Source organism: Aspergillus undulatus (assembly GCF_047715775.1).
Source record: "Aspergillus undulatus strain CBS 261.88 unplaced genomic scaffold BDV17scaffold_1, whole genome shotgun sequence".
NCBI classification, from domain to species: Eukaryota; Fungi; Ascomycota; class Eurotiomycetes; order Eurotiales; family Aspergillaceae; genus Aspergillus; species Aspergillus undulatus.
This window is the reverse complement of record NW_027396605.1, coordinates 520,029-545,159: the sequence shown is the minus strand read 5'-3', so window position 1 is coordinate 545,159 and position 25,131 is coordinate 520,029. Positions and strand designations below refer to the sequence as shown.

The 25,131-nt window shown below is 50.9% G+C and overlaps 10 protein-coding genes and 1 non-coding gene across 11 annotated transcripts; 5 read left to right on the top strand and 6 right to left on the bottom strand.

Annotated features, from left to right (window-relative positions):
- Positions 1-170: 170 nt before the first annotated feature.
- Positions 171-3,631, top strand: BDV17DRAFT_278577 (mitochondrial matrix Mmp37-domain-containing protein; the record flags this gene model as incomplete). Its single annotated transcript, XM_073759561.1, has 4 exons — positions 171-185; positions 607-1,838; positions 2,370-2,543; positions 2,608-3,631. The coding sequence occupies 4 exons, from the start codon at positions 171-173 to the stop codon at positions 3,629-3,631; spliced, it is 2,445 nt and encodes an 814-aa protein (XP_073621101.1).
- A 1,615-nt stretch (positions 3,632-5,246) lies between these two features.
- BDV17DRAFT_278576 (uncharacterized protein) lies at positions 5,247-7,511 on the bottom strand (the record flags this gene model as incomplete). The annotated part of the gene is made up of 4 exons (XM_073759560.1): positions 5,247-5,642; positions 5,707-5,995; positions 6,054-6,474; positions 6,557-7,511. 4 exons carry the CDS (start codon positions 7,509-7,511, stop codon positions 5,247-5,249), a joined length of 2,061 nt encoding a protein of 686 aa, XP_073621100.1.
- A 197-nt stretch (positions 7,512-7,708) lies between these two features.
- On the bottom strand, positions 7,709-9,634 carry BDV17DRAFT_248808 (transcriptional regulator SPT3). The gene is made up of 4 exons (XM_073756138.1): positions 9,462-9,634; positions 8,911-9,000; positions 8,022-8,858; positions 7,709-7,971 (listed from the first exon to the last, which is right to left on the bottom strand). The coding sequence occupies exons 1-4, from the start codon at positions 9,504-9,506 to the stop codon at positions 7,966-7,968; spliced, it is 978 nt and encodes a 325-aa protein (XP_073621099.1). The 5' UTR covers positions 9,507-9,634; the 3' UTR covers positions 7,709-7,965.
- A 154-nt stretch (positions 9,635-9,788) lies between these two features.
- Positions 9,789-10,788, top strand: dph5 (diphthine synthase; the record flags this gene model as incomplete). The annotated part of the gene is made up of 3 exons (XM_073759559.1): positions 9,789-9,923; positions 10,003-10,127; positions 10,191-10,788. 3 exons carry the CDS (start codon positions 9,789-9,791, stop codon positions 10,786-10,788), a joined length of 858 nt encoding a protein of 285 aa, XP_073621098.1.
- Positions 10,789-10,877: 89 nt separating this feature from the next.
- BDV17DRAFT_4050 (uncharacterized protein) lies at positions 10,878-12,151 on the bottom strand. The gene is made up of 2 exons (XM_073764491.1): positions 11,084-12,151; positions 10,878-11,018 (listed from the first exon to the last, which is right to left on the bottom strand). The coding sequence occupies exons 1-2, from the start codon at positions 11,654-11,656 to the stop codon at positions 10,968-10,970; spliced, it is 624 nt and encodes a 207-aa protein (XP_073621097.1). The 5' UTR covers positions 11,657-12,151; the 3' UTR covers positions 10,878-10,967.
- Positions 12,152-12,308: 157 nt separating this feature from the next.
- On the top strand, positions 12,309-13,195 carry BDV17DRAFT_3960 (AP-2 complex subunit sigma). Its single transcript, XM_073764471.1, has 5 exons — positions 12,309-12,412; positions 12,475-12,514; positions 12,576-12,605; positions 12,670-12,900; positions 12,962-13,195. The coding sequence occupies exons 1-5, from the start codon at positions 12,378-12,380 to the stop codon at positions 13,061-13,063; spliced, it is 438 nt and encodes a 145-aa protein (XP_073621096.1). The 5' UTR covers positions 12,309-12,377; the 3' UTR covers positions 13,064-13,195.
- Positions 13,196-14,507: 1,312 nt separating this feature from the next.
- BDV17DRAFT_4116 (uncharacterized protein) lies at positions 14,508-15,041 on the bottom strand. The gene is made up of 2 exons (XM_073764498.1): positions 14,633-15,041; positions 14,508-14,543 (listed from the first exon to the last, which is right to left on the bottom strand). The coding sequence occupies exon 1, from the start codon at positions 14,942-14,944 to the stop codon at positions 14,675-14,677; it is 270 nt and encodes an 89-aa protein (XP_073621095.1). The 5' UTR covers positions 14,945-15,041; the 3' UTR covers positions 14,508-14,543; positions 14,633-14,674.
- Positions 15,042-15,682: 641 nt separating this feature from the next.
- Positions 15,683-16,974, top strand: BDV17DRAFT_3978 (sulfotransferase family protein). The gene is made up of 3 exons (XM_073764476.1): positions 15,683-16,022; positions 16,083-16,255; positions 16,308-16,974. Exons 1-3 carry the CDS (start codon positions 15,878-15,880, stop codon positions 16,845-16,847), a joined length of 858 nt encoding a protein of 285 aa, XP_073621094.1. The 5' UTR covers positions 15,683-15,877; the 3' UTR covers positions 16,848-16,974.
- Positions 16,975-18,518: 1,544 nt separating this feature from the next.
- On the bottom strand, positions 18,519-18,591 carry BDV17DRAFT_t1. Its single transcript has one exon. It is a non-coding gene; the product is annotated as a tRNA-Lys (tRNA).
- Positions 18,592-19,207: 616 nt separating this feature from the next.
- On the bottom strand, positions 19,208-19,850 carry BDV17DRAFT_3929 (uncharacterized protein). The gene has a single exon (XM_073764467.1). It carries the CDS (start codon positions 19,569-19,571, stop codon positions 19,239-19,241), a length of 333 nt encoding a protein of 110 aa, XP_073621093.1. The 5' UTR covers positions 19,572-19,850; the 3' UTR covers positions 19,208-19,238.
- On the top strand, positions 19,815-25,087 carry BDV17DRAFT_278572 (ASST-domain-containing protein; the record flags this gene model as incomplete). Its single annotated transcript, XM_073759558.1, has 9 exons — positions 19,815-19,952; positions 20,019-20,147; positions 20,305-21,709; positions 21,772-21,990; position 22,451; positions 22,985-23,814; positions 23,861-24,042; positions 24,092-24,381; positions 24,430-25,087. The coding sequence occupies 9 exons, from the start codon at positions 19,815-19,817 to the stop codon at positions 25,085-25,087; spliced, it is 3,852 nt and encodes a 1,283-aa protein (XP_073621092.1).
- Positions 25,088-25,131: the final 44 nt, after the last annotated feature.

Genomic DNA, 25,131 nt, shown 5'->3' with positions numbered 1-25,131 from the left:
ACTCTCGGTCGAAGACCCGATGAATAATAATTCCACACTGAGCTCCATCGGCATCTCCAGTCTACTCTGTTCCTTCGTCATCCTCATTTCCTTACTCTTGCTGCTGTGAACCAGAAATCATGGTGTGAATCTCCAAGCGCCTCAAAGTCCCCCCTTTTCATCTCGCGACAATGCGCGAAGCTACAGTAAGACCGCATTCCCACGGCTTCCCCCTTTGTCCGGTCAGCTCAATGCTAACTGATATCTGCATTGAAGTTACTCTTCTCGAACGCGACCGCGGGCTCGTACGTGCGTCTGCACTCGGCTTACCCGCGCCCCAGTGGAAGGCTGGGCACGATCCGATGTTTTTCAAGCGAACCAAACTCAATTCGTCCTCGTAGTGGTGGACTGGGCTTGTCTGGAAACCGTACCACAACCTATAACAACGGCAGTGCGCAACCTTCTTATTCGGACGGGGGACTGTTATCATCATCATCATCTTCTTCTTCTTCTTCTTCTTCTTCTTCTTCTTCTTCTTCTTCTTCTTCTTCTTCTTCTTCACCTTCCGCTTCATTTTCTACCTCCTCTACCTCCAGAGCTCCCGACAATGACTGGGAGGCGAACCAGGACCTTTCCTCGATATCGGCGTTCTCAGAGCTTCCTTCCAAGGACTTTGGAATCAATCAACACATGATAATCAACCAGGAATTTAAGGAAGCTTTGCGTCAGATTCTTTGGCAATTCAAGGCACCTATCCGGTACGCGTTCGCATATGGCTCCGGCGTCTTTCCGCAAAATGGGAGCGCAGCCGGTTCCGAAAAATGTCATCCGTCGGCCCCGGCAGCTATTCAGAAGATGCAGCAAGGGCAAGGAAAGATGATTGATTTTATCTTTGGCGTGTCCTATTCGCAACACTGGCACGATCTAAATATTGCACAGCACCGAGACCATTACTCCGGATTACGCTCCCTCGGGTCATACACTGTCTCTCAGATTCAGGACAGATTCGGTGCAGGTGTCTATTTCAATCCTTACATCACTGTCAACGGTACTCTGATCAAATACGGAGTTGTGAATATCGACACTTTATGCAAGGATCTTAGTCAATGGGACTCATTATATCTTGCTGGCCGACTGCACAAGCCCGTCAAAATCTTGCGAGACCACCCGAAGGTACGGCTCGCAAACCAGATGAACCTTCTGTCTGCTGTCCGGGTGGCTCTATTGCTTCTGCCGGAAGAGTTTACGGAGTTCCAACTATACAGCACTATAGCTGCAATCAGCTACATGGGTGATCTGCGCATGGCGTTGCCTGTGGAGGATCCGAAAAAGGTCAATAATATCGTGTCTTCACAGATGGCTAATTTCCGAAGCTTATATGCACCACTCATCGATAACCTTCCCAATGTTGTGTTCAACGACTCGCGCTGCTCGGAGAGCGACTGGATCCATGATCCTGACGCAAACGTGCGCCTTTCTCAAAACATGGACCCCACAAAGCGCGGTAACATGGTTCGCCGGCTACCTGAGTCGTTCCGAGAAAGGCTATATTTCCAGTATCAATCCCGCTTCGGTATACCTCGGGCAGACTTTAACAAGATGATGAAAGAGAGTAATGACAATGACCCTGAGCTCATTCGCCGGAGACAAGGTGGACCATTTGAGCAACGCATTGCCAGGGACGAGAGTCTCAAGAACGAAATCCAGGCCGCGATCACAAAGACAATCCGGTGGCCGAGCACCGTGGAGACGGTCAAGGGGCTGTTCACTGCCGGAATAAGCCGAACCTGGCGTTATCTCAGGGCTAAGCAAGACAAATGGAGGCACTCTGGCAAAAAGGCGAAGGCCTCAAATAAAGAGTCTGAGAAGACCTCCAAGGAAGAATAGAGACGTTACCGCATTCATGCTGTCATTATAGAGCATATTACGGCGTTGATTTGGATTGGTGGTGGTCTATGTTAACCTTGTATACAGTCAGGGTACCTCGAGGTAACCTTCCATGGCTTCTCGATGCCACTTGACAGATATCAAATACAACCAAGTAAAAGAATCACATTATTCATATATAATTTGGAGACAAATGTAGAGTCATTCCTCGATTGTAGAGCCCTGACTCATAGATCTGAAGCCGCCGGAAGGTCCTTATATAAGCTCTTCCCCTCCGCTCCCACCACCATTTCTTTTCCTCCGCTCGACCAGACAGAAAGACCCGACAACTACGCGGTCACCAATTTCACTTCAAAATGTCTTCAAGGATATCGGCTTTTGACCTCTCCAAATGCGCGCGCAAGAATATTTTGAAATTGCAGCCCTACCGTTGCGCAAGAGAGTATGTCCCCTCACGAACCCCTCCTCCGCAACCGGCGCCTCGATTGACTCAATTGAACCAGTGACTACAAGGACGACGGGACAAACGTTCTCCTAGACGCCAATGAGAACGCATATGGTCCCGGCCTGGCGCTGAATCAACAAGGTGCTCTGCAGGACTCAGCAGCCAACGGCAATTCTACGGGGTCGTCGAAGCCGGAGATCGATCTCCTCGGATTGAACCGTTACCCAGACCCGTACGTACACCACGCCTACAATTTTGGAGAGCCTCACAATGCTAATCCCAATCGCTTGAAATAGTCACCAGCACACCCTCAAACAACTCTTCTGCAACCTCCGCAACACCCACGCCCACACTAATAAGAACATTACACCCGAGAACCTTTTTGTCGGAGTCGGATCCGACGAAGCCATCGATGCCCTTCTTCGCGCCTTCTGCGTCCCTGGACAAGACAAGATCCTGACATGCCCACCCACATACGGCATGTACTCCGTTAGCGCGGACGTCAACGATGTCGAGATCGTCAAAGTCCCCCTAGACACAGAGAACGGATTCGCGCTCCAACCCGAGAAAATCAACGCCGCCCTCTCCGCCGACCCGACAATAAAGCTCATCTACATCTGCTCCCCAGGAAACCCGACAGCAAACCTAATCGCCAAGTCCGACATCCAGAAAGTTCTCGAACACCCAACGTGGAACGGCGTCGTCGTCGTCGACGAAGCCTATATCGATTTCGCGCCGGAGGGTTCAAGTCTCGCAGAATGGGTCGCGGAATGGCCGAACCTCGTCGTTATGCAGACACTTAGCAAGGCCTTCGGCCTCGCGGGAATCCGCCTCGGCGTTGCATTCACAAGTCCCGAAATCGCGACTCTCCTTAACAGCCTCAAAGCACCCTACAACATCTCCAGCCCAACATCCGCCCTCGCGACCGCTGCCCTGGGAAACCCAAAGAACCTCGACGTCATGCGCACATACCGCTCGCAAATCATCGCTCAGCGTGACCGCATCCTCAAAGAACTCCCCAGCGTCCCAGGCATCGGCCGCTTCCGCGGCGGGTCGGAGTCGAATTTCCTCCTTGTTGAGATCCTCGATAAGCCTACGGACCAGGGCGGGAAGCCCAGTAACCCTGTTGCGCTGGCGACATACGAGGCTATGGCTGAGAAGCGGGGTGTCGTTGTGCGGTTCCGCGGGAAGGAGTTGGGTTGCGAGGGGTGTTTGAGGATTACGGTGGGGACGGAGGAGGAGGTTACGAGGTTTTTGGAGGAGATTAGGACTGTTCTTGGGGGGTTGCTTAGTGGCGGTGAGATTGCGTCGAGGAAGTAATTGCCCAACTTAGTGGCTTAGATTTGGTGGTGCGCTTGCAAGAAACATTTTATAGAGCCGAATATGCTATAGATAGTGGATTCAATTAGAGTTCCTAATTGCCAGGGCCATGAAATCATCAGTGATCACTCGAGGTGGAGCCGCCTGATCTGACCATAGCCTAGACAACGAGTTAGCGATAACAGGTAGTGGGCATCAAGTAGTCGCTACCTATCTGGAGACAGCAGTGAAGGAGGTAGATTGGTAATTAGGAAATTCATCCCACTAAGGAGCCCTGGTCGAATCCTCCAAAATCTCGCCTGTCTCGCTCAACACAACAGATCCTCCAAATTCTCCGTCCATGGTCTAATCTTATATTCGGAGCTTTGATGTCTTTCCCATCTCTATACTATAGTATTTATACGGTATATACACAAAATTATACTACACACTCGCCACCACGATGCCCAATCCCTGAGAGATCCCGGAATAGCTATAAACCCCGTAACGCACACATATTCTCAGGACAAGGCGACTATCTAGGAGATAATTAAATACAAACACCCATGCAAAGAATATGAGCTGACCTGACCGTCGACGATGCTCTACAGTCACATGGCTAAACGACCCCCGTCACATCACCAACGCCGAGTCCTACAACAAGTGCGAACATTTCCTAGACTTCCCAGCCACAAGGGCAACAGCCCATTGGAGGCTCCGCGATCTCGACCAAAAGTACCACGTCCGGGATCTAGTCCCGAGAAACAGCGCAAACATCGCCCAAGGCCGGTACGTCGTGCTAGGCGACAAAAGCCAACCGACCACCGTGACCTTAAGTCATGAGGAAGCCGTCCGCCGAGCGCCGACAAACCAGCCCAGCAGTTCCCATCTGTCAGTCAACCAGTGTCACTTCAGAAGGGCACTTCTGAGCAGGGATCATGATAGGTGCGTGGTTAGTGGCAACCAAGGCGTCTTTGACAATCCCGCGTAGGGACTAGACGCTGCTCATATCTTCCCTCCTGCGAGACACGACCTGTGGGTAGACGGCCACTTTGAGGACTATATCACGGATGAAACCAACTCGCAGGCATTGGGCCAAGCAGGATGTTCTCTGCGCAAAATGGACTGGTGCTGGACCCTATGGTCCACATGGCATTCAGTGATTTCATGATTGCTGTCAGCCCCGATGTATGGTATAATCTTCCTGGATGCCTAGCTCAGGCTCAAAGTATTGACCTATACAGTGTGGCTACCGCATAGTCGTATTTGGAAGGGATAATCGGAATCTACGTGGTAATATCCTTGATCCTTCGACTCGGACCTGCGAGAGTAATGATCGAGTTAGTGACGACTGCCTCAGATGGCACTACCACTAGGCCATTCTGGTTCATATGCGTGGTGTCGGTGAAAAGCCCTGGGACATGCATGACGGCCTTGGTTTTGACGGAGATATGAGCATGATTATGAAGTCGGCGGACGCTGCTGAGATTCTGGAGGAGGAATTCGGTAACCGTATCGGACCGTATATCAATGTTAGATGAACCGCTTTGTATTTCGGGCTTCGCGTTTGTTGTCGCGACTCCGCTGACGGTAATTCATTCAGAAGGACCATTCCGATGTTGATGACGATTGAAAGCTAAAATACCCACTGATCGAAAACCGCACCGAAATCCAACGTATCCAAAAACTCCATCCCATCTGCAGCCCACGAACTATTCAAGTCAACATCTGCCGAAGAACCCAAACCCAACTGAACCTCAGCAGCACCAGTATCTCTAGACGAGACCGGTAGGCAGGCTTCCAAAACCTCGTCTAAGATGTTGGCGAACATCTTGCTTGCGCGGTCAAACAACGCATGATTGATATTCGACTTCAACGGCCGTGCCATGATTTCTAGATGCGAGACGAAGACGCTGAGATTGCGGATGAGCTCTGCCCTGGATCCTGTGTAGGGGAGTGGGTTGCCTGTTCGGGCTTGGGTTTGGAGGGCTTTGATTAGAGTGCTGGCGGCGGAGAAACCGTACATTACGGCCTTAATTGCCTCTTAGCAGGTGAAAGCAGCGGGTGTCGTATATTGCGTTGATTTGGAAACTTACAGTGGAATTGAAGTCGCGCTGGATGTCGACCAAATGCTGTTGCTGTCTCCCCAGCATTAAGACGGACGAAAGGATTTCAGAACTCACGTCAAGCAGTGCAGTTTCGGCGGATGGGTCGTTCTGGGCGAGGAATCTTTGTATGAGAAATATATTGTAAAGATATAACTGTTGTTCACCGATCAACATCACGCGTATGCCGATTGGGTGGTTCTCATTCCAATTCTCTGGTGAGTAACGTAGATGGGCTGGTATAGATTTATGAGCCTTGATGCAGCGAAAGGATATGTCTCTGATAATGGTTATGAATGTGAGATCAGGGCCAAGGGTTGATGCTCGTAGATGCCTACCTGAGCTTTTCTGCAGCTTCAGCATCGACAGGCCGTAGAGATAGCTCCAATATCTCCTCTCGAAATACGCTGATAATGTATCGAATTCGGTACCAGGAGGAGCGTTGAAATACGGGATGAACGTTCCAGCCCTCGCTATCTAACTCGGCCATGGCTGCCTCGAGTTCTCGTTCGTCAGCGACCAGCACCTCTTCGCTGATATCAAGAGGTGGTTTCCTGTCCGAGTATCTGAAGGACACACGTGGTGGCCGCCCAAGGAAGGTCGCGATATTCTTATCTGAGCAGTACAAGCCTGCGAACAGCCTCCGTCGTATCTCTTGTAGGTACGTGGGGACACCTTCTTCCTTATGGCAATCGCGATGTAATCCTAGTTCGAAGACGCAACTAGCCAACTCCCCCATCCGATGCCAGGTCGGAGAGCCTTTGTAGACCACTCAGTCAGCCTTCCTGCATTGACGAGGCTTGTCACACAATATGGGTCATAAGTAGGAGGTGCGACTTACTGTATTCTCCATGAAACATACAAGACAGTATCCAATTCTCATACAGCAGCCAGGACGTCAGGTCGCTCAAGGGAGTCAACATCTTGCACACCTGAATAGCTGCATCACAAGCCATCAGCATCTTTTGAACGAACTTGAGACGCGACGCAGCCCCAGCAGGACTTCGGAACCGATCGTGAGCGAATCCAAAAAAGCAAGCCCGGCCAGCAATTGCGTACATAATCCCTATGATCTCCAAACGCAAATGCGGGCCGGTGCATAGATGGTGAAAGTCTTTGCCTTTGGTATCGGAGGGTATATGAAACATTCGTGAAGTGTTCTCTAGGACTTGTATAGTCTTTCGGCGGAGTATTTGCTGCGTATCGCCCATTTCTATAACGTTTCTCATTCCGGCCATAAAGTCAAGAATCAAGGGAAAGGGTAGAATAGATGATTGGCTTGCGTCGTAGTATTCCTTCACCAACTGCTCAATTGTAGGGCCCTCGGCTAGTATACTCAGGATCTTGGTCGTCTCAGATACCCAGTATGAAGGTAAGACGGAGTGACCATGTTCCGACTGAGAGTCATCATTCATAGGCGAGACTGTACTCCGGGGAGCGCCAGAGAAAGCAGACATGAAGCTTGTAGGGCCAAAGTATGCAGCTGGAAGAAATTCGTCTGTTCTTGGACTCTGAATAGTGATCTCAACCGATGGTGGCGTAGGCGATGCTGGTGCCGGTGCTTGAGGCCCCTTCCGAATGCGTTCTTTCGCGGGGCGTTGAGCTCGTTGAGCCTTCAGTCTGAGCGTCTGAGAGCTCCCCTCTCGAGTTAGGGGGGCTGGATGATAGAAACAGCGATTCTTGATGTTGCGTTTCTGACACCGTCCACAGACAGGAACTCCGTGATCACAGCGCACCTTATCCTTGCGGCAAGGCTCACAGGAAGCAGCCTGGCCATTCCGCCGGCGGGAACTCATTTCAACTCCTAAAAGCACTGAAGCTGCCGACCTTGATGCAAAAAAAAAAAAAAGGAAAGAATGTTGGACGAAAGAGTGTTCAGGCTGGGAAGTCCGTTGAGAGATCCTTCGGCGTTCGGCGATCGGCGTTCGGAGTTTATTTACAATCAAGTCGTCCTATGGCGTTTGGCTGGCAGTCCTACTTGGGTGAGAAAAATGGAAGTGATAGGTTATTTATTGTAAGGCTTCATCAAGTTTGTCTAAAGGAAATAATGTAGGATTACTGAAGAATAAACAAGTCTTCAGATAATGAAATATGGATTCCGCCGAACGTGATACGCCTGCCCATTTAGGATAAAATCAAGATAAGCCCGCCGCCCATGACCATAGAACATGCACTCATTATGTGTGGGGTATCTCTTCTAACTCCGAATTACTCCCATGCGATGGAATCCGAATTGGGGTTCCCAAGGTATCAGATCTAAGCGGATTAGTGACCGAAGGTCCTCCAACGGAGAGCAAGTGACTTACCAATCTGAGGGGCATACGCGCCGGAAGACGGCCGTTGTGTAGGAGCATTGCAATGTTCTTGTTCGGAGTCGCTTGCAGTTTGCGGTACGCTTCGCGAATGTGTCTCGGCTCTACCGGCGTACGGCCCTCCTCGGGAGGATCGAAGAGTCCAGTCTCGCGCTTGCGTTTCTTGGTATCCTCTGCACCATTCTCTGCTCCTCCACGCCGGTTCTTCTCGCGGTCCTCGCGTTCCTTGACCTTCAGGGCCTCCTCTGTGAGGGTCTGCACAATTTCGAATGTTAAAAAGCCGAGAATGTCGACAATATCGTCGTTGGGCTTCGATTCGGTGACAATTCCAAACCCAGCCCACTCTCTGAAACGTTTGCTCTTGCGATATGTAAACGACGCCTGTCGGCATTCGGACCAAAAGACGTACTCCTCTCTGGTCATGTTCTTGGTTCGCTCGTCCGCGGCAGCAAGACGCTGGAGAGTTGCGTAGTTCTGCTCTTCTTCCTCTTCATCTTCCTCGTCATCTCTCTCGGGTACCTGAACGGAGTAGAAACTGTTGACGTCCCACGCAAGTCCAACGCGAGCTCTTTTGTTTTTCGGCTTGGCGGCAACGTCTTGGGTTCCAGCAACAACACCACCGCCCATCGGGTCATCGGCTCCAGCAAAGTCGGCCGCATCACCGCCGCCCTTGTCATCAGTTTCTTTGACGTTCTTGCGGACATCCTTCCAGGAAAGGAAAGTCTTCAAGCGAGACACTTTGGCTTTGTCATGGCGAATCAGAAAGATCAAATCATCAGTAGAGATAGAGCGAACTCCACGGCGAGTTGCCAAGGTGGTACTGCGCGCGAGCTGAAGATGTGTTAATCGCATTGAAGATAATCAAGTCGTAAAAGGCACCTACAATTTCAACGACTTGCTGTCTCACGATATCCTCGATAAGAGTGGTTGTTTCAATAGAGGGCTCGGCGGTCTCTCCAGAGACGAACATCATCTGGCGAATGAAGTTAATAACTTTGGCTTTGAACACTGCCTTAGACTCAATTCTCTCTTCCGCTGGTTTTTGGGTCTCGTCTTCATCTTCAACCTGAGGACTGACTCTCGCCTGCGACTCGGCATAGCTTGAGGCTTCCGAAGGAGCGCTTAGAGTGACGTCCGACTCGTCATGCGACGAGAGTACGCTCTCTGTCTCCAGCTCAGACTCGCCAAGCCCATTATCAGGGGAGCCCTCTCTGTAGTCCATGATGGCTCGAAGAGATGAATAACAGGCAAAGATTGGGATGTGGAGGATAAGGGAGGGAATTAGGCTCAGACACAAGGCAGTTGTTCAGGCCTTTGCCTATGAGCATGTTTTCATATCACAACATGGCGACCATGAGAACAAGCTCACATATCTTCCTCCTGAATCCTTTGCGTCCATAACGAAAGGGTGAGACAACAATAAATAGCTCTTACCTGCTGAATCTCCTGCCTGTACTTCGGGGTACGGTCAGACGACATATTGCGAATCTAGGACCAAGTCCCAACTGGATATCTCAAACAGAACAGATGACAGAAAGCAACAAAGTCCCTAAATATGATGGAATCTATTTGGAACAAGCCAAAGCCATGTTAAGGGAAGGATATAGTTAAGGACAAAGAGATGGATGGAGAAACACAGAGTACCCTATGAGGATCATCTGTTTCTCCATCTTCCGCCTTCCGCAGTGCATCAATTCACATTGTGGGGTGCCAAAACTTTTGAATCATTCATTCACTCTATTAATAACCACAAAAGACACAATGCTCTATCTGGTTGGACTCGGACTCGCGGATGAGAAGGACATTACTGTCCGCGGCCTCGAGGTGGTGAAAAAGGCCGAACGAGTCTACCTTGAAGCGTACACAGCCATCCTCCTTGTCGATAAGTCAAAGCTAGTGAGTCTCCGGCAACGAATTTCATGCGCGCCTTTGGCATTCTCTGATCTCATTAAATAATGATTGATCGCTTTAGTAGGAATCATTCTATGGGCGCCCCGTCATTGAAGCCGACCGAGAGCTCGTCGAGACCGGTAGCGATGATATCCTCGCAGATGCGGACAAGGTTGATGTAGCCTTCCTTGTGGTCGGAGATCCTTTTGGGTATGCCTATGACATTCTCTGCTTCTAGTTTGCTTTCTCTAATTCTTCGTCTCTGTGCGACAGAGCTACAACGCACACCGACCTCGTCCTCCGCGCGCGCGAACTCGGCATCGAATCCAAGGTTATCCCGAACGCATCGATCATGTCTGGAATCGGCTGCACAGGCCTCCAGCTATACAACTTCGGACAGACTGTGAGCATGGTTTTCTTCACGGAGACGTGGAAGCCGTCCTCGTACTACGACCGAGTCAAGGAAAACATGCAGATCGGCCTTCATACCCTGGTGCTGGTGGACATCAAGGTCAAGGAGCAGTCGCTGGAGAATATGGCGCGCGGACGCTTGATCTACGAACCTCCGAGATATATGACCGTCGCACAATGTGCCTCTCAGATGTTGGAAACCGAGGAGGAACGAAAGGAGGGCGCTTGGGGACCGGACAGTCTTGCGATCGGAGCTGCTAGAGTCGGAGCGCCAGACCAGAAGCTCGTTGCAGGAACGCTGCAGGAACTCAGTGAGGTCGATATGGGCCCGCCATTGCACAGTCTGGTCTTGCTGGGCCGGAGAGCGCATGACTTGGAGAAGGACTACATTCGACAGTTTGCTGTTAACGAGGAAACGTTCGACGCAAGTTGGAAGAGGGGAGGATATGGTTCCAGTTGATTCTGGCCAATAAAAAGACGTAAGATCAACATAATGCAAAAAAAAAGCAAACCGCCCGTCGTAACCGCTCATATGCTGAGACTAAGACTCCCACAGACACCGAAAGCCAGCTGACAGATATAACCTTCAATCTCTTTTGTAGAAAACAATCATCACTCGTTATAAAGTTCGTACAACGATCACGAAGATCTCTTGCTGAACCAGCGTGTCAGTGAGTCAGGAAGCCGAATCTAGAACACCGCAGCAGTTAGCTCACACTCCTATAAAGTATCAAAAGCCACACATGCAAACTCACCGTTGGCGTCGACGGCGTATTCGAGCTCGGCGAGGTCGAGGATCCACCACGATCAAACTCGTCATCGTCATCATAATCCTCATCCTCCTCCATAATATCCTCATCCTCCACTTCATCAGGAGGAAAATACCGTTCGGGATCTCCATTATACACAATCCACCACCCGATCCTCTCGCCAGCCGCATATTTATCCCGAAACTCAGTCAGCGCCTTCGTCCCAGCCTCGTCTAGCGGGTTCTCCTGAAATATATCTGCATTCCAGGAACTTCCTGCATTGGGCGATCCTTCTTCGGGTATACTGATCACTTTCGCACCGATGTATGCGTATGGTTTGCTGACGGCCTCGTCGCTCTCGTCCTCGGGGTCGTACTGCTCGATGAAGCGCAGCTCGGGGAGATCTGGCATGATACCTGGTTCGGTCTTGCGGAATGAATCGAGCAGCAGCTTATTCGTGGTCGGTTGCTGGACGTACTCGGCCGTTGCGTCTTCGAGGTTGTGCAGGACGATGTAGACTCGAATACCCGTGAAGCCACTGCGAGGCCATCGGAAGCCGTAGAGCATGTAAACGGGCATAGTGAGATTGCGACTTCGACCTGGATCTCGATCTCGATCTCGGAATTTCGAGACGTGCTGGACGGGGCGCTGGACCTGGTACGAGTGGAATAGAGGAAGGGAGGGTGTAGAAGCCCAGATGACCCAAATGTTATGGCAATTCTGGACGAATCACATTATATCTGAAAGGGATGTTGTCTTGACCATGCTGTGGCGTCGGATCTCGTATGGAGCTCTTGGACTGATTGGGGTTGTGGGTGCGGAAGGAAGGGTATTGGTAGGTTGTCGGTTCCAGATTGATCCCTCATCGGCGAAACCGTTTAACGGTCGGGTCCTCGGCGTTATGTCAGGACTATATTTATCCTCCCGATTCTACTCCGATCGATTCGTCTACTCCAGGTTGCACAGGCTTACATACTGTCGGGCGCAGGAACGGGTGTGCTTTTTGCTACGCTGAAGGGTCAATTTTGAAACCTGCCATGGTAGAAAGCATGCTAAATTCCTGCCTGCATGTCTCTGTAAGATTGGCTACGTAGACCTGCATTAATGTTTAGTTAGTGGCCCCAATAATAGAGTGACATGTTGAAAAAACGTTGAGGGCGGTCGTGGCTGGCAGTATCACGCCATTAGCCCCGTCGATGCGGAGTTAATTACCAGAGCTCCAGGGACCTCGCCGATAGCAGATAGCAGCATATTCCTCTGCCGTGGACCCCGCACGGAGCACCGCGATCCCATCGTCAGGATGGTTCTCTCATTCATTATTGTTCAAAACCGACAGTGAGCTTTTCCATTCCATGAGTGCTTGTTCGGGTGGCTCGGAGCTGACAATGCGAGAACAGGGGCAAGACCCGACTTGCCAAGTGGTATGCGCCCTACAGTGTAAGTCGCTTCGAATACCGATCATGCGCCCATGATAGCCTAACTGTGGCATTTGGAAAAGGATGATGAGAAAGTAAAGCTCAAAGGAGAGGTTCGTCTAGCTCCCCCATTGAGGCTCTTCCGCTCCTGAAAATGCGGGGGACTAACCTTCCCAGGTCCATCGGTTGGTGGCCCCTCGAGATCAAAAGTACCAGTCGAACTTTGTCGAGTTCAAGCGAAGCACGAAAATCGTTTACCGAAGATATGCGGGTCTTTTCTTCTGCGCATGCGTCGACGCGACGGACAATGAGCTGGCATACCTCGAGGCAATCCATTTCTTCGTCGAGGTACTAGACCAATTCTTTGGAAACGTGTGCGAGCTAGACTTGGTATTCAACTTCTATAAGGTGAGTTGCTGCGTTAGAGGGAGGATGTTAGGCAATTGGCTAATGGCACGGTCCTGTACAGGTATATGCGATCCTAGACGAAGTTTTCCTTGCGGGCGAAATCGAAGAGACGAGCAAACAAGTTGTCCTAACGAGGTTGGAGCATTTGGATAAATTGGAGTGATTATGGAGTTGAGTCGATTGAGATAGACCGCGGGCTGTATATTGGGATCTTGCATGAGTGACCGCGGTTATGGTCACCACTGGAGTTACAGGAGTCTTCTGATATTCAAGTTTCAAGTGCATAGAGTTGCAGTCTGGCACACTTTTTATTTGCAATCGCTATACCCTTTCAATGTCAACATACATCCTACATATATTCATATATTCTTACGTGGAAGCGTTGCCCAAGTCGAACAGTCAACCAAGAAAACAGTGACTCTGAGCAATGGCATCAGCGGATGAGGACCTTTGCAGTATATCAGGAGTGAAAAAGGTCAATAATGATATTATTGACTGCTGCCTAGAGCTCAACAGCCGAAACCATTGCCGTGTCTCAGATAATCTGAGACCTCTGAGACAAGCTTCTGGAAAATCGCAATAGAGTCTCCATACCAGCCCTATGGCTTACAATGGCTCCAGGGACCATCGAAGATCGTGCAATCTAAAATCAACGACAGTAGAATAAATTGGAGCTTTGTTTGGTCGGACCCTGGATCGAAAAGTGGTTGTCTTGTCCCAGAGTGGATTTAGTCAAAGTGAGGTGATCGCGAGCGACAATTGCGAGAGTCTCACTCAAGTTGACAACATCGCTTGGCATCAACACTTTAAAAGCACCTCATCGCACCTTTGCTTTCTTACTTTTTCTTTTCGAGTCTGGTTGATTTGTTGCTCTTCCTGTTTTCAATCTTGCTGGCTGCGAGCCTATGATTTTCCCTTTGCTGTGGTTGCTCGTGTGCATTCTCAATGGCCATCTACCAACCCGCCACAGGGCTGAAAGCCAAGCCCGACACCAGTCAGCTTATGGAGCGCTCTGCGTTCGACGGCAATTGAATTGCGGAAGTCTATGACAATGCTTTACCCTGCAACACGTGCTTCGGTTCTTACGGGCTTGTGAGCGAAACGGCAGGCTGCGGCCCCAACACCCAGAGATGATTCCTCGCTATCCACGCCACATACGGTACGGCCGGGCGCCAATTCGAGTTCCTGCGGCACGGGGAATTTCCCCTTGACTAGCAGCGCCATCATCTGCACCTCAAAACAAAAGGAGGAACCGATTGGTGATCGTCATCAAAATGCGGTTTTTTTCAATGTCTCTCGACTCTCAGGAGGAGCACACGACCGTCTCTGAGAATGAGACGCCTCGGCAGCCAGGGAATCAACAGAGTCAGACAAGGGCGAGTAGGAGAGAAGAATTTTGACTCAACTTCAAGGCCATGCATCCTTCGGTGCAACTGGCCCGAGATACCTTTTCCATCAATGACAGTCGAAATGGAGATCGCAACCCCGAAACCCTTGCCACTTGAGTCTGTTGAGATAGGCTACCCCTGAAGATGACGGTGGTTCCAAAGATTGAGCGGCGGGGCCCCTCCTGATTATCTTTTGATGCAACGAGGTGTCAGTCAAACCTTGTCCCCAACCTCCGTTCGACAGCCGTTGGCGCACTGCAATTCCAGAAGTTAGCGAAGAGAAAATAATGAGGTTTCGAACGCCGTGGTCAGTGTTGGTCGTCCTCCTGCGACAAGTTACGAACCTGCCCAGGGATTGCTGCGTCGACCTCAATATGCATGGTTCTTCAGATTGGTCTTCCGAACCATGAAGATAACCAGCAAGCCCCCACGCAACTTACCGACAATGTAATTGACACAGCGACGAGCCGCGATGGCACTTCTTTTCGACGAGACTGGCAATCAACGAGGTGATCATCGAGCGAGGTCGACTTTGCAAAATTTTTGTTGCCGCCCAGTGGGGAGCTTCGTTTCAGCGATTGTTCTGAGAGCATTATTTGCGAATCTAGATTGATGACGGAGACTGTACGCGTCAGTCCGGGATTGACGGTGGACATCCTGGGGGAGATTCCAGAATCGCATTTGCGAGCCTACGCGGCCGATCTTTGTTAGGTCTTGGCATTCCCCCGTTGAGCCAGTCTCCCTGGGCCGCCGTTCTCCAGCCGCCTGAGCCACTCACAACACAGCGTTTCGACCAGGTGGGCTCCAGTGCCGCGCTTCAGAGTTACGACCAACCTTTCTCGGCTATCATTCTACATCCAACCACTGGATGCGCGTTCCCCTGACAATCTGACAACCCTGTTTTTGCAAAAGCATTTTGTTACATGCTCTTTGTTATACCTTGCCATGAGCTTCTGCAACAATGGACAGCTTCTCTTCTGACAGATTCGACGTGGACTTTGCTCAAAATCAAGTCGGTTCGGCAGGAAACAAGAATGCGGAACGCACTGACGATCATCAGCAAGGCAGGGGGGCTGTTTCTCACTGACGGGCAGATCGTTACAAGATATTGTGACTGTCGAATGATGACCAGCGCTCTGTTCTGCGACACCCCAGCCATGCAAATCCAGACTTTGAGACCCAGGAGTCTTGCCACATGAGGATTGGCTGCAACTCAGTTCCTAGGCTTCGTCGTTGTTATTTTTGACATTAATATTAATTTACAATTTTCACACCATTACGCACGCCAGTTTCAACGCCACTTATTCTAACCTTACAAGGATCAACTTACGAAGTACTCCGTACAGCAGCACCCAGTTGATGACTTATCGAGATCCAAGACCTTTATTTATCGCTGGTCAACCCGGACTCCTTTTCACTTCTGCAGCCTTGTTCATCTTGTGGTGTTTCTCTCGGGACGGATCTCTCTTCCTGTTCTTCTCTGCCGTTGTGGTCCTTCTTTTGAACCGTGACATTTTCGTCAATTTATACTCTCGTTAGCATTCGCAACAAAACGCCTCGGACGTACTTTATTATCAAATCACAGCAAGATGTCCCTCGCCCTCTCAGATAACCTGGCTCCTCAGCCAGCAACCGACATCTTCACCAGCGATACCAACATCGACAGACGCCAGTGCCACCGCACTGTGCCTATGAAGGTGCTGGCTCTTGGTGTTGGCCGAACAGGAACAGCTTGTACGTCAAAAGTCCCAGGCGCTCGTTGATTGACCATGACTGACTCGGGTTTACTTGTAGCCCTCCGCATTGCGCTGGAACGCCTGGGTTACCTGAAGTGCTACCACATGATGTCTGCCAGTATGGAGAACCCGCCGGACTGCCTCATGTGGCACGATGCCCTAAACGCAAAGTATGACGGTGTCGGCGAATTCGGCCGTAAGGAGTGGGATCAGCTTCTAGGAGACTGCCAAGTAAATACAACCAGCACCACTTGTATAAGAATATTAAGCTAACTCTATCTAGGCCGTCTGCGACTGGCCCGCCTGCGCGTTCGCCAAAGAGCTAATCGAAGCCTACCCCAACGCAAAGGTCATCCTGACCACCCGCGAAGTCGACTCATGGCACGCCTCCGTCATGAAGACCGTGCACTGGCGTGTCTCCGACCCGGAGCACCGCTTCGTGTCCAACTTCAGCTGGGCCGCCAGCATGTACTACCCCATGCTGAACAAGTTCTTCGCTACATTCTTCCGCGGCGACTTCCCCAACAAGGGCAAGCAGGTCTACGAAGACCACGTCGAAGAGGTCCGCAGCCTCGTTCCCCCCGAGAGACTCCTTGAATACAAGATCAGCGACGGCTGGGCCCCGCTGTGCGAGTTCCTCGGCGAGGAAATCCCCGACACTCCGTTCCCCCGCGGAAACGACATGGCAGACTTCTTTAAGCGCTGCCGCGGCCGCAACAGGCGCCAGATGGCCAATGCTGCTCTGCAGGCTGTTACGATGGGTGGTGCCATTATTGCCGCTGGGTTCGCTGCCACCATGGCTTTCAAGCGTTTCTCTCGATGAATCGCCTTCCTTTTTTATCCTTTCTTTTCTCGTGGCTTACGCTGGGCGTGTAGCCGTGAGTCTTTTGCTCTTCATACCCTTAGCTCTGGGACTTGTCTTCTTTCTTTTTCTCTCTTTACGCCCGGAGTTTGATAATATCTCGCTAAGCTTATGTCCGTCGTTTTGTTGCTTATTATACCAATCAGCGGTGCCTTGGGTACGCAGTACACCTTGGCTTAATATTCATGTCAGTCTACTATCTTGGCCTAAAGGTTTAATACCCAAAAGGAAACGGAATGGAAATGGAAAAATAGATTTCTATGTTTTTCAGAAACTTAGACCAGTCGTTGTTTTCGCATTCCGTACTGCATAGCCAACTAGCTATCATTAGCCCCTCGGCGTTCTTCCTGAACCTTGACCTTGGTATCTAGGCACGTTGAGAAATAAGAAAATAAGTATAACCCCGCCAGCCAAGCCAAGACCAAACGCTCGAAAGTCACAACGGCAGGAAGCCCAGAACTCGCTAAGACATACGCAGTGGTACAAGGATCAATGCACGAATACTTATTAGTCGCGCGAGCAAGTGGAATCGCGCCCTACGGGGCTGGCTGCAGGTTACGATTCTCTTCGCTGGCTTGGCGTAAGCATCCGACGTATCTATAGTACATTCATGTTGGGCTCTTCCTTGGACGTTATTCACAGAGGATACATAGGTAATACTAACTTTGGCGGTGTTGCACTTTTGCGAACTGTCCACTCGTGAGGTTCTCGTTGTCGAGTATACCTTGCGAGCTACAACAATATATAAGTGCGACTAACTATACAACCGGATTTCGACTCCGCGCAATTCTATACGTAACCACATCAGCCATAAATTTCCACTCTGCACAACCTACTCCATAGTCCGTATACAGGGCTCGGACTTTATTGACGCATCTTTCCTTTCCCGGTAAATCGGTCATACCGCCGAGCGTCAACTGTATGTACGATGACGACTGCTGGAGTACAAGATTAAGGTCAAGGTCGAACCCAGTCTGCCCAGCGTAACTCGCAGCGCAGTGCAGCGCCGGGAATGTAACCCGATACAGCGCCTATTTTTGCAAACTACTATCTACTGTGCCTAGAGTTATAGACACCGGTTTCTTGGCTGCCGTAAGCTGCTTGCATGCATAGGTAGGAGATATGGATATCTTTAGCCACAATCTTCGTTCCAATTTCCGGCGGCTACACCAGACTCTAGCCTGCCACGCACTTCAGTGCATACGTATACTCCGGCTAGTACCTGGATACGTACTGCGCCTGTAGTCAGCGGGCGCCTCGGCTATGACAGGTCTTCCAGTTAAATCTATGGTAGGCATTCCAGCGGGGCCGGCAATGGCTTCTCTAAATCCGATATTGAGTCGTGGCTAATGGCTATCCGTGGGATCCGATTAGATGTCTACGTAGGTAGGGCCAGGATTAATCGAGAAGGAATACGTATCAAACCAATGACGAGTGCCTCTGGATAGTTTGGTTGGTATGCTGCCCTTCCGTGGCGTCCTTTTGAGTTCTCTCGGCCCGGAAGGCGCAAACCCTCCTTCCCACCGTTCGCTCCCACTTCGAACAAAATACACGCATAAACGACATGCTATTCTAACCTAACCCTCAGGCAATTCTGTATAGTACGAAAAGTAAATAAAAAGCAAAAAAGAAAGCCCAACGCGGGGCTCGAACCCGCAGCCTTGAGATTAAGAGTCTCACGCTCTACCGATTGAGCTAGCCGGGCTAGTTCATATGGTAGTCTGCGGGTTTTTGGCGTTATGACCTAGGGAAAAAAAACGACCCATAATCACCCCAACAGCTCAATGTAATAGGTTCAGCACTTTGTGGATACGGCGGTTACATGGCCAGAGCCACTCCAACAGCATTCTTGGCATCCTGATCTCCATCCTTCCGCCCCTCTGCAGTCTGCACTTGACTTACCTGGCATGCGAGGTCAAAATGGATCAATCGCTCGCAAACCCGACCCATTGGGCGTTCACAAGTGATGCTGATGTATGACTATGGATACCACGAACTGTTGAGGCGCAGGCGAGACCTATCTTCGGTTGACGCGGCCCCAGCTCGGTAGCCATGTGTCGACCCAGAGACCTTTCCAGGAGGGCCCATCAGTTAGTCTTCTGCCGAACGGCGAAATGTGGCACTGGCACTATTATTGTGGGACGAGCCACCTCCACGATTCAGTATTTTACTGGTACGTTTGCGTTCGTGTTGTTTTGCATTTGTGTACATGTGCTGACTTTATGGTCGACGTACTCGAAGTCGAGAAGCAACACCGCGGCCTCGGACGTCGTTAATATAAATAGATGACTTCGACGCCGTTAGTGTAGCTAAGCGCAAGTATTGGTGCAGCAACTGTTCCAGAAGCGCCAATCACCATTGTCGATGAATCAGCCGGAGTTTCTGAACGAGTGTGGGGCAGTCGCAGTTGGCCAATTCGTGTGCATACGAACATGTTGACGAGGACACATGCGACTGCGAGGCCCTAAATCCGATGCTTGAGCCACTGCTTGCTTTGCCTAAGCGCTCAGTGCATGAATTTGAGTAATGACTGGGATCCTTGATCCTTGAAACCGGTAGATTGTTCGGCGAGTGATGACGGGGGTGTTCTTTCCAGGTCGTCGTAAGGTACTTCGACGCAGGGTGGCCATGGGCATGATATGATCCTGATCTTCCCTCGGGAATTCGAAACCAGTTCAAAACCATAGACACCTCTCACTGAGTCGTTGTGGCACTGCCTCGGAGATCGCTGGGGATTGCTGCTCGTCTTAATATCATTGCGTCGATCCACCCCTCAAAGTACGCTTTCTCTGTCACTCTGGGGTTCATCCCCTGTAGATACCTCGTTCAACCAAAGTACGTTGGTACTCCCTCACCTCTTATCTGGCATACCACATCTTCTTTGCCGGATTTCATTTCGAACACCAGGTTGGGTGATGTGAAGTGCCGATGCGTTTCCTTGCCACCGGTTCGTTGGGAGCGTGCGCCCGTTCGCTCAGCGCTCGACTTTTCGTTACATGCATCTTGATCGCGATATTTGGCGAGCTACAAACGGTATCTGCGGAGGTTGATGCTGTCTTCAAGTCGGTAAGCGAGGTTCCAATGGCGAGTTCGGCTGTACAATGGATGGTTGCTGATGTTCTCGTTCGAAAGCGTCCCGACCTTTACTCTCCCGTCTTCACCTTCGAGCGTCGCATTCCCCACGAACTGCATCCAGGGTATATTTTCCTAGGCCCATATCAAGCGGACAATTCGGGTCCTTATATCTACGACAATGATGGTGTATGTTTAGCTTCAATCACGCCTTCAAGAGCGATCGCGCTAATGTCGATCATCTTAGAACCTAGTTTGGAGCGGCTGGGGCAATTCCGGCCCCGGAAACGCTCACGGCATGCACGTCTGTCAATACAAGGGGAAAGATCATTTATGTTTCTTTCAGGGCATCCAACAAAATGGATACTGCCGCGGCCATGGCGTTATTATGGGCAGTAATTACCAGATCGTGAAGACGGTGGTTCCCGGCGGCGGCATGGCGGCCAGTGATATGCACGAGTTCAAACTCATCAACGACGGACAAACCGCGCTGATGACCGTTTACCAGCAGCGACAGTTTGATATGAGTATATGGAACATCAAGGGCGGCATGGGCTGGTTGATGGAAAGCGTATTCCAGGAAATCGATGTGGAAACCGGCAAGGTGCTGTTCGAATGGAGATCGCTTGATCACGTCGACCCATCTGTCAGCTATACGTATCCTGGCCATACGGATACTTCGGGCACTGGATTGGAACCGCGCTCTCCGTGGGACTATTTCCATATCAACTCGGTTGACAAGAACGCGGAGGGAAACTACCTCATCTCGTCTCGCCACACGTGCGCGATCTATAAAATCTCGGGGTATAACGGGTCTATCATTTGGAAGTTACACGGCGCGAACGCAACATTTGAGAATGAAAATTTTAGCTTCTCACAGCAGCATGATGCGCGGTGGCTGAAGGAGAATACAACCCATACGGTGCTATCGTTGTACAATAACGGATACAACGGCTTCAACAGGACGCATAACTATTCGTCCGGGATGGTTATTCTGATAGACCATGTGAACAAGACAGCAAAACAGTTGCATGAATATGCGCCGCAAAACCACGACATGATCAGCTCCAGCCAAGGCAACATGCAGGTGTTGTCGAACGGAAACGTCTTTATGGGCTGGGGAAATAACGCCTATGTCTCTGAGCACGACAAAGAAGGCAACCTGCTGCTATGGGGCTACATTGATAAAGGCAACATCATGAACTACCGCGCTCAAAAGTTCCAGTGGGAGGGCAACCCAACCGACATTCCAGCTCTATGGACATATGCCAAGTCGAGCAACAGTTCGTCCCCGACAACCTTCTACGTCAGCTGGAATGGCGCCACGAGGGTCAAGCACTGGCGATTCTACGGCACGAACAATTCCACCGGCAACTTTACCTTCATCCGGAAAGTCCGCAAGGATGGATTCGAAACTTCGTATACAGCCCCCCAGTTCTTCCGCTACACGTACGCGGAGGCCATTGACGGACAAGGGAAAGTGCTCGGCAAGTCACGCGAGCAATTCACATTTACGCCCTCGCCAGTTCTCGAGGCGTACTGCGAAGACACCAACTGCGAGAATACATATGCGTATGGCATCCCCGGTGAAGAAGGCGCCAAAGCATCAATCCCCGAAGTCGGCCTCAACACCGTTCCCTGGGTGGATCCCGACCACGACGGTGTCCATGTAAACTGGGGACACACATGGCCTCCAATTGCCGAAGACGAGCCAGAGGATGAAATAACTGACGCTCTAGAAAAGTTTTACAGTAAGATCTGCCCCAATTATCATCACAATTTCTGATCACAGCTAACCTACCATTCACTCTAGGCAAAATCGGCTGGTTCGCACCAATTTCCGTTGTTTCCCTGGCCGTCATCGGCATCTACGTGGTGCTGTGGGTGTATCAGAAACACCAGCTCTCAGGCCCAGGGCGGGCGAGACGAAGATCGTCCTCACCGGGGTCGGGGCCATTTGACGAAGCCAGCGAGCCGAAGGTGTTTCGAGTTTCGAGCGCGCCCTGGTGGAGTTTGCGTCGATGGATGGCTGGTGATTCTGATTCTGAGCCACCACGATACTCTTCTTTGGCGGTGGATGAGAGGCGAATTAGATAGCATATTTTGCAGAGTATAATAGAATAGAATTAATGTATACTACCGTTCTACCGTTCCATGGTTGATGAGCATGTTTAACCTTAGGGGTAAGTATAGCCGAGGAACCTTGACCTCGGATATAAGGCAAGGCGAGGCAAGGCGTTGGCGACATAAATATTGCATATGCAGAGTCAAACTGCAGAACAGCGGAGCGGCCTTTCCAGCTAAATCCCTGATGAAACAACTCTGCGACTCGGGTGACAGTGAACAGTGACAGCCGGAGCAGACTCAGGCCGATGACTAAGATGGATACCTGGCTGTAATGCAAAAACGCAATTCCGATACAGTGGGGATGGCGTCGCAAGCTCCAGCGCTAAATTATTTTAAATTAATTGTATGAGGAACACTTCCTAAAGAGTAAACTAGAGATACACTATGACGCACACGCGGTACCTGGTAAGGCCAGGTAACTTGTGGGACTCTGGCAGACAAGATGGGCAGTTGAAAGATTGATAAGTTTCTGTTTGATTAAGGAGAGTATTGTAGAGGGAAACAGAGTAATGGATGCAAAGAAGGCAGACTGAAGCAGTAGTGGCGTTGTTGATCAGACTGGGGTGAATGTTATCGATTGTCGAGCCGACTTCTGACACTGACAGTCTCTCTCTGCACCTCTTCGTTTCTCCCCATCGCAGTCTCTCGTTTTCGCCTTGCCCTCCCTTCCCTCATTCGTACTGCCGCTATTAATATTTTTTGCCGTTTGTCGGATAATACACTCCGTCTTCCACTCTTTCCGCTCCGCTAGCGCCTCCAATCGCGCCGGTTCCTCTTTCCTCTGTCCTAGGTAGACCCCTACTCATCATCCACCTGCACCCGTCTGTCCATCTGTCCGCCCAGATGACTGGACCCAATAATCGCAAATCGCTATCGCTGGTCTCACCTAATAACAACAGCTGGAGCCTGCCCTCTCCCTCATCCGCTAGTATCTCCGTCCCCAAGAATCGGAATGCCCGCCACTCCCGCAACATCTCTTGGGCTTCTGGTCTCGACTCTGGCGGCGAACCTTCTCCCGGCTTCCAACGCATGCGCGGGGAATCTAACGTCTCTCTCACTCACGTCTCAGAGGGGTCCTCGGCCTCGGCTCACTCGGAAAAAGACGACGACGATAATATGGCGTTGAGGAATACCTCGCTCGATTATGGCCGTGGCCATGGCCATGTACGCTCGCGGTCTCAGAGCCAACAGTTACCACCCTTCGATCCAGCAGAGTTAGAGAGGTCGCCGACCCCCCCGCGGCCTGGGCCCGTGACCTGGATGTCACTGCCGAAGAAGAAGCAGCTGGCATTGCTAGGTTTATGTCGGGTGTTTGATTTCCTGCAGATTGCTTCGCTGCAAGCGTATATGTTTTACCAGCTCAAGTCGTTTGACGAGAACCTTTCCGACTCCGACGTTGCGACGCAGGCGGGGATCCTGCAGGGTGCCTTTACGGCGGCGCAGTTTGCTACGGCGATTCCGTGGGGTCGTGTTGCTGATGCGGAGTGGGGAGGACGCAGGTTCGTCCTCCTTGTTGGGTTGATCGGGACTGCGGTCTCGTGTTTGGGTGTCGCCTTTGCGACGTCGTTTGCGCAGGCCGTGTTCTGGCGCTCGTTTGGCGGTGCTATTAATGGTACCGTGGGCATCATTCGGACTATGATTGCGGAGAATGTCAAGGAGAAGAAGTATCATTCGCGAGCGTTCTTGATTCTTCCTATTGGGTTTAATATTGCTTCTCTTTTTGGTCCTGGTGAGTGGCAATACTGTTGTGAGTGTACGGCAACTGACAACCGCAGTTATGGGTGGTATGCTTTCAGATCCTGTCAGGACCTATCCTACATTGTTCGGTCCCAACTCCTCGTTTGGTGGCGAGAATGGGGTTCAATGGCTTATGAAATATCCGTATGCGTTGCCTATGCTAGCCAATGCTTTTTCCCTCACGTTCTGTGCTGTTTGCGTTGGTATCGGTCTCGAAGAGGTGAGATTTCGTCTTCATATACTTGTTACGCACATGCTAATAGCTGCAGACCCTGCAAGCGTGCAAAGGGAAGCCAGGTCTCGGTACATATTCCCTACGACTCGTTGCTCGTGCGATTAGAGCGGTGGTCGGGTCGAACAATCCTTTATACTCGCGTTTACCCTTTGCCGATTACGAAGAGTCTGGGCCTCTGCTGGGCAGGGTCACTGAGACGTATGAACTTGAAGAAAAGACAAACAAGACTGCACGCCACGCTCGCATCCTACCATTTCGACGGATCTGGACCAAGAACGTCCTGTGTACCCTGCTAGCCCAGGCCTTCTTTGATTTCCAAATGGGGTAAGTTAGCACAAGACATCTAATAGCGAGCAGCAACTGACTGAACAGTGCATTTAACAACCTTTGGCTTCTATTCCTTTCGACTCCCCGCTATGACGCAAATGACCCCGCTAGTCCCGCTCAGAGCCTCCCCTTCATCTTCACCGGTGGTCTCGGTATGCTCCCGCAAAGCGTCGGCTTTGCAACCGCCATTCTCGGTGTCATCGGCATGATCCTTCAATTCACAATCTACCCCTCTATCAACGGCCGTCTCGGAACAGCAAAAAGTTATCAATACTTCCTCACCCTCTTCCCCGTCGCCTACGCCTTTGCCCCATACATCGCGCTCGCCCCTTCATCTACCCCTCCCCCGAACCAAGCAAACGGCGGCTGGGTTTGGTTCTCTATTATTGTCGTGCTCTTCCTCCAGGTCACGGCACGTACATTCACCCTTCCCACCTCGATCATCCTTCTCAACAACTGCTCGCCGCATCCATCAGTCCTAGGTACCATCCATGGAATCGGCCAGTCCGTCTCCTCTGCGTTCCGCACTATAGGACCCATCTTCTCTGGGTCCTGGTACGGATACGGGCTGGAAATCGGAACCGTCGGCTTCGCCTGGTGGTTGATAGCCCTCGTTTCTGTCTTTGGCTGCGTTGCTGCAATTTTCGTTTATGAGGGGTCAGGGCATGAAGTCTTTCTTCCGGGTGAAGAAGAGGAGCTGTAACATGCATGAAGTTGGTTATGCCTTTCGAGTATATACTTCATTCA